Here is a 5,287-nt window from a genome sequence, read left to right on the forward strand (position 1 = left end):
AGGCAGCACGGCTGTCTGCAGTGGGCACGCCCCATCCGGTATCCATGGATACTGATACTGTAACCCCCATATATACTAGAACAGATCTGTGACAACTAACGGATTAGTCCGCAACTAAGAAGTAACTGAAAGCTCATCATTTATTAATTATTCAGAGTGTTTATTAAATATACGGTCTTATTAAACTTACTTTACTCTATTTTACAAATTAAACCAAACGGGTTAGAAATAAATTACACTTCAGAATAGTAAGAGTACTTTTTTTAAATGCAGTATAGTCGTTACTGTTTTCATGTGTTTGCAGGAGAGAGGAGCCTTCCAGTCAACACTCAGGGAATACTAACCACTCTAACCCTCTATGTAAACAGTGGAAAGGTGAGGACGCCCCCTGCTGCTGGGAATTATCAGTTTCTATTCCACTAATCCTTTTTATCACTCTTTATCTTTACTCTCTTATTATCTCAACTGTTTATGTTTGTGTTCATCTCCATATATTTAATTCCTGTCAGTGTGCATGAGTCTCTTCTTCTTCTCTGCTTTTATTTAACCAAACGAGGGAATGAACCCGTTGAGATCAAGATCTCTTTCATTAGGGCGACCTGGTCAAGAGGGCACACATCATCATAAATATTACATGATTAATAAATAGTTCACAAACAATAAGTTAAAGGCAGGGTTGGTCATTTCCTCCAGATATTTTTTGTGTGAGTCTTATAATGTGTCTTTATTGTATTTGTACGTGTGGCTGCTCGTTGTTTGTGTGAAACTCTAAATTGTGCTGCTGCCAGTCTCAACTAGGACGCTCTTAAAACAGAGATTTTTATTCTTAACGAGGCGGCAGAAGCTCAGTCTGTAAGGATTTGGTTTTGGGAACCGGAGGGTCGCGGATTCAAGTCCTGGTGCGGCCCAAATCTTGAAATTGTTGGAATCTAGTTCACTTCCTGAGCATTGCTGAGGTGCCCTTGAGCAAGACACATGCACTAAAAGGAAGCAAAGAACAGAAGTGCTGAAAATGGTTCATAACATGGGTGTAATTCCACATGTGTCCAGCAGGGGGCGGCACATTACAGCAGCTACATAAAGGATCATTCCAACTATTTATGTTCATGTCAATTTCAGTTTCTCCTCCTAACTTCTGATATTTTAATCAGTTCTGCTCTGATGTGTTCAAAACCCAAAAATACCAGGATGTGACGTGTCTGTTACTGCAGAGGATTGTGGGTAAGAACAGCCAAGTACATGCTAGATTTCACTCTGCAGGATGGGACCAGTTTTTGTTTGTGCATATACATAAAAAAAAGTCAAACACATTCTTCTTCTTGATTTTCTGCTTCATATTTTTTAATCAGATCTTTCACACCGCAGCAGTGCATCATGAACACGTCTGTGAGTCTTTATGATTAAACAGAGTCCACGTCTGAGTCCGAGTCTGAGTCCCAGCCTCTTTAAATCCACATCACAGTGCGCCCTCCTCCTCTTCTTCATCATCATCATCATCACCACACGAGTCTCTGACACATCAGTCTGTTCAGGAGCCCCTGAGTTCTTTATTCATCTATACAAACAAAAAGAGAAAGTCTGGATCTGTGAGGTACTGAAGAGACTGGAACCGTCCCAATCTTCATCATCATCATCATCTTCATCATCATCATGCAGTCTGAAGGCCGATGACGAGCAGCTTCGTCCTCAAACACATTCACAGGCTCAGAGTCCGTCGATCAGAAACGTTTTTTTTTCCTGCAGCACACCTTCATCGTCTCCAAACTAAAACAACTTGGATCTCCTTTTTTTTCTGCGATGCGTTCACTGTCATCACGTTAATTCTGAGAGGAGGGGAGATGTTCTTAAATGTCATTTTTTATTAACTGCAGGTTCTGTCTTTGACGGTGTGATTAATAATTGAGGGTTTGGTTTTTTATTTGACAGATGTGACAGATGTGTTGATGATGAACTGAACTTTTTTATCTTATTGGCCGAAATATAAGAGAATTAAAAACAGCTGTCACTATCTCTGGGCTGAACAACTTCCTGTCTGGTTACTGTTTCCTGTTTGAGATTATCAAAACGTCTTTTCCTCAGACACTTTGATGAATAATTAGTTTGATTTGAATTTTTTATTTAACGTCACAGAAACACCTGTAGTAAAAAAAAGCTCACTATGAACCAACTGTCGCTTAGCAACATTCAGGCTAAAACAACCCATAATGCAACACTCAAACATCAGACGGCCCAAAACCAGATTTTCAGAGTAAAATATCGTCTTATATTTGGGCCGATAGCGAGCCTGTGCGAGCTGCACCTCCTCGCTGTGTGCTGCACGTTTCTGTCCTCGACTTTCAGCTGCTTCATCCTGACCGAGCGTCAGATTTCCAACTCTCTCAGCGTGTCCTTGAATCAGTCTCAGGACACCTGGATGACCTCCATACTGCCGGAGAAGCTGGACTGACTGCTCACCTGTCGCAGGTCGTCTCTGGACCGGCTGTCTGTGAGCCCGCCTCCAAACTCCATCTGACAGCTCCGCCTCTTCAGCTGCTTCTCGAAGCTGCTCTCCTCGTGCCAGCTCCTCCTCGAGTCGCCGTTGTCCCCGGTCCTCTGACGCCCACGCCGCCGCACCGCTTCCAGCCCGGCGCCGCAACCGTACGCCGCCAAGCCGCCGCTGCTCAGGATGGCTGAGGTGGAGTAGAAGCGGGCGGAGTCAGAGGAGAGGTACCAGCCTCCGGTCAGCGAGGAGGTGGAGACGGTGACGGGGCCCAGCAGGATGTCAGAGTGCCACCCCTTCAGGGCGCCGCCCGGACCCGGCCTGGCGAGGTGCTGCTGGCTGCGTGAGAGGCCGAACAGGAAGCTGGTGGCGTTCTCCTCCACGCTGCCGCTGCGGTGTAGCTGCTGCGAGCAGCTGTGAGCAGACGGTGGAGGTTTGAAGCTGGAGGAGGTGGGCGGCGGTGCGACTCGCTCGGCGCCGTCGGCCTCCTCCTTGTCCGGACTCTGCTCCGGCGTGGATTGCTCCGAGACCTCCTCCACCGGGGAGAACTGGCACGGCTTGCTGCTCGCCTCCTTGAAGGTGGACGGTTTGTAGAATTCACCGGGGTCGCCCGACCCCCCGTGAGGGACAAAGACGCGGTGAGGGGCGGCGCCGCCCGGCTCGCCGTATGACTTGATGTCCAGAGAGAAGGAGCGCTTCAGACGGGCGTTCTCCACCGGACCGTCCGGGAGCGTCAGACCGCTCAGAGCCGTGACCAGCAGACGCTCGTCGGGGGCGTCGGCCAGAACGCAGGGCAGCGTGAGCGGCTCCAACATGGACACACCTGGACACGCCTCCTGATTGGCTGCCGGCTCCGAGTCATCGGATGGTGCCGAGAACTCCGCCGACTCCAGGTGAAGGAGGGACTTGAGCTTCGTCTCGTTCGGACTCTTGATCTTCTTCTCAAAGTCGAGCAGCTGACCCAAGAAGTTAAAGTTCGGAGAGATGGTCGGACGCTTTTCCTTCACAAACCTGAAAAACACACACACACACACACACACACACACACACACACACACACGTTTGTGTGATGCCGACTCTTCAGACTGAAAATCTAAAATCTTGGAACAGCGTAAAGCGGTTAAATCGGCGCCTCACCTGTACGCCTCGTCCAGGTTCATGTCCATCCTCTTCATGATGTAGGCGATGGCGATGGTCGCAGAGCGCGAGATCCCGGCCAGACAGTGGACCAGGACGCGAGCGTTTGAGGCTTTGGCTTTCTCTGAAACACACACATTGTGCACCGGATGATTGAGTTTAATTCTGTTTCCATGGCAACCAAAACAGAAGTCGGACGCTCCTGGTTTAATTAAAACATGTTTAATCAAAAAGTTTAAAATAGAAGAATGAAAAGTCTCTGTACCGATGAACTCGACCGAGCGGTCCAGCCAGGGCAGGATCTTCTCACAGAACGAGTCGTTGACGGGGACTCGCAGGAAGTGAGTCTCGGGGATGAAGTCGGGTTTGGGGCAGGTGTTGCTGGCGTTCAGGACGTAGACGATGTCGTTCTGCTGCATCAGATCCTGAGAGGACACAAAGAGAGGGGGCGGGGTTTAAAACACCAGGACTGACTTAAGATTGACTTGTTCATGCTTTTACTTTGAAAGGGTGGATGTTCAGGAACCTTGTTGAGCACGTCTCTCTGACAGCCCAGGTACAGGTGAGGCAGGATGCGGGTGGGGCCCACGTTGGTGACGGGCAGACACGGCTGAGACATACAGGAGGGGACCACGGACGACTTCCCCTCACACAGACCGGGGAACAGGTGAGAGAACTCAGAGAACCCACCTGAGAGGAAGAAACACATCGTCATCATCAGAGTGTTTAGAGTTTAACAGCCACACATGCACTTCATCCTTCCATCTTGTTGCTAGGCAACAGGCCTCTGAATCGATGCTCTGCAGCTCCAGCATGAACCAGAGGTTTTCTGTCCCGACGACTGAAGACGGTGAAGCCTCAATGATCCTGAGCTGTGGTCGAACTTCATGTCTGAAAGTTTCATTTTGAAAACGACATCGGGAAAAACGGGACGCCCGACACTTACGTTTTTTAAAGTTTTAAATGTGCTCGATCTCTTTGGGACTATTTTCTGCAGCGGCTGAATCTTTATCTGGTCCTCCAGTGAATATTTAACCTGCTTCTGATCATCAGGTTACAGCCTCAAATTAAAGCATAAATGTCCTGTTTAACTTCCTCATATTTTCAAAATAAGAGCCTTTTTTATGACCCTGTGTTTAAATTTCCCTTTAACTCTTCCCGTCCTTTTTTTCCTCTCTGCAGACTCAAACTGCTGCTGCTGCGGTTGTGTAACAGTTAAACCTTTGACCGAGTGATTTTAGGAAGTCTTTGTGTGCGAGGGTGGAGCCGCCACAGAGGATGACATCACCATTACATAACAAACACTCGGTGGAAAAGAAAGGAGACGAGGCCGCCTGTCATCAGACTCGTAAAGCAATTCATCATCAAGCGTCTCGATCTGAGACAAATAAACTCTGAGAGTGAAACAAACATGGAGCAGAAGTTTACTCTCATTCAGAAAATTCAAACTCAGAGTCTGATAAACGGACGAGTCCTCGCAGGTGTTCAGACTCAGTTTGTCTCTTTGGGGGTTCGATCGACTCGGACTTGTTTCTATCTGCAAGTCTTTTGACATGAACTAGTCCTGATCTTAGACTCAGACTTGTCTTGTTTTCTCAAATCTGTCTCAGCCTCTTTTTTACTTCCTGATGGAGCAAATTCATGGCGCTGACAAAACGCAGCTTGCACCAT

General features: G+C 48.0%; 1 protein-coding gene across 1 annotated transcript in view; it reads right to left on the reverse strand.

The window, feature by feature from the left end:
* Positions 1 to 1,308: 1,308 nt before the first annotated feature.
* dusp16 (dual specificity phosphatase 16) overlaps positions 1,309 to 5,287 on the reverse strand; it is a 6,858-nt gene continuing 2,879 nt past the window's right edge. Inside the window, exons 3-6 of the mRNA XM_061030310.1 lie at positions 4,143 to 4,306; positions 3,882 to 4,041; positions 3,617 to 3,740; positions 1,309 to 3,490 (exon numbers count right to left, since the gene is read on the reverse strand). Coding sequence (XP_060886293.1) covers positions 2,401 to 3,490; positions 3,617 to 3,740; positions 3,882 to 4,041; positions 4,143 to 4,306 — 1,538 coding nt within the window. The 3' untranslated portion in view covers positions 1,309 to 2,400. The remainder of the gene's footprint in view (positions 3,491 to 3,616; positions 3,741 to 3,881; positions 4,042 to 4,142; positions 4,307 to 5,287) is intronic.

Source organism: Labrus mixtus, chromosome 22 (genome assembly GCF_963584025.1).
Source record: "Labrus mixtus chromosome 22, fLabMix1.1, whole genome shotgun sequence".
NCBI lineage: Eukaryota > Metazoa > Chordata > Actinopteri > Labriformes > Labridae > Labrus > Labrus mixtus.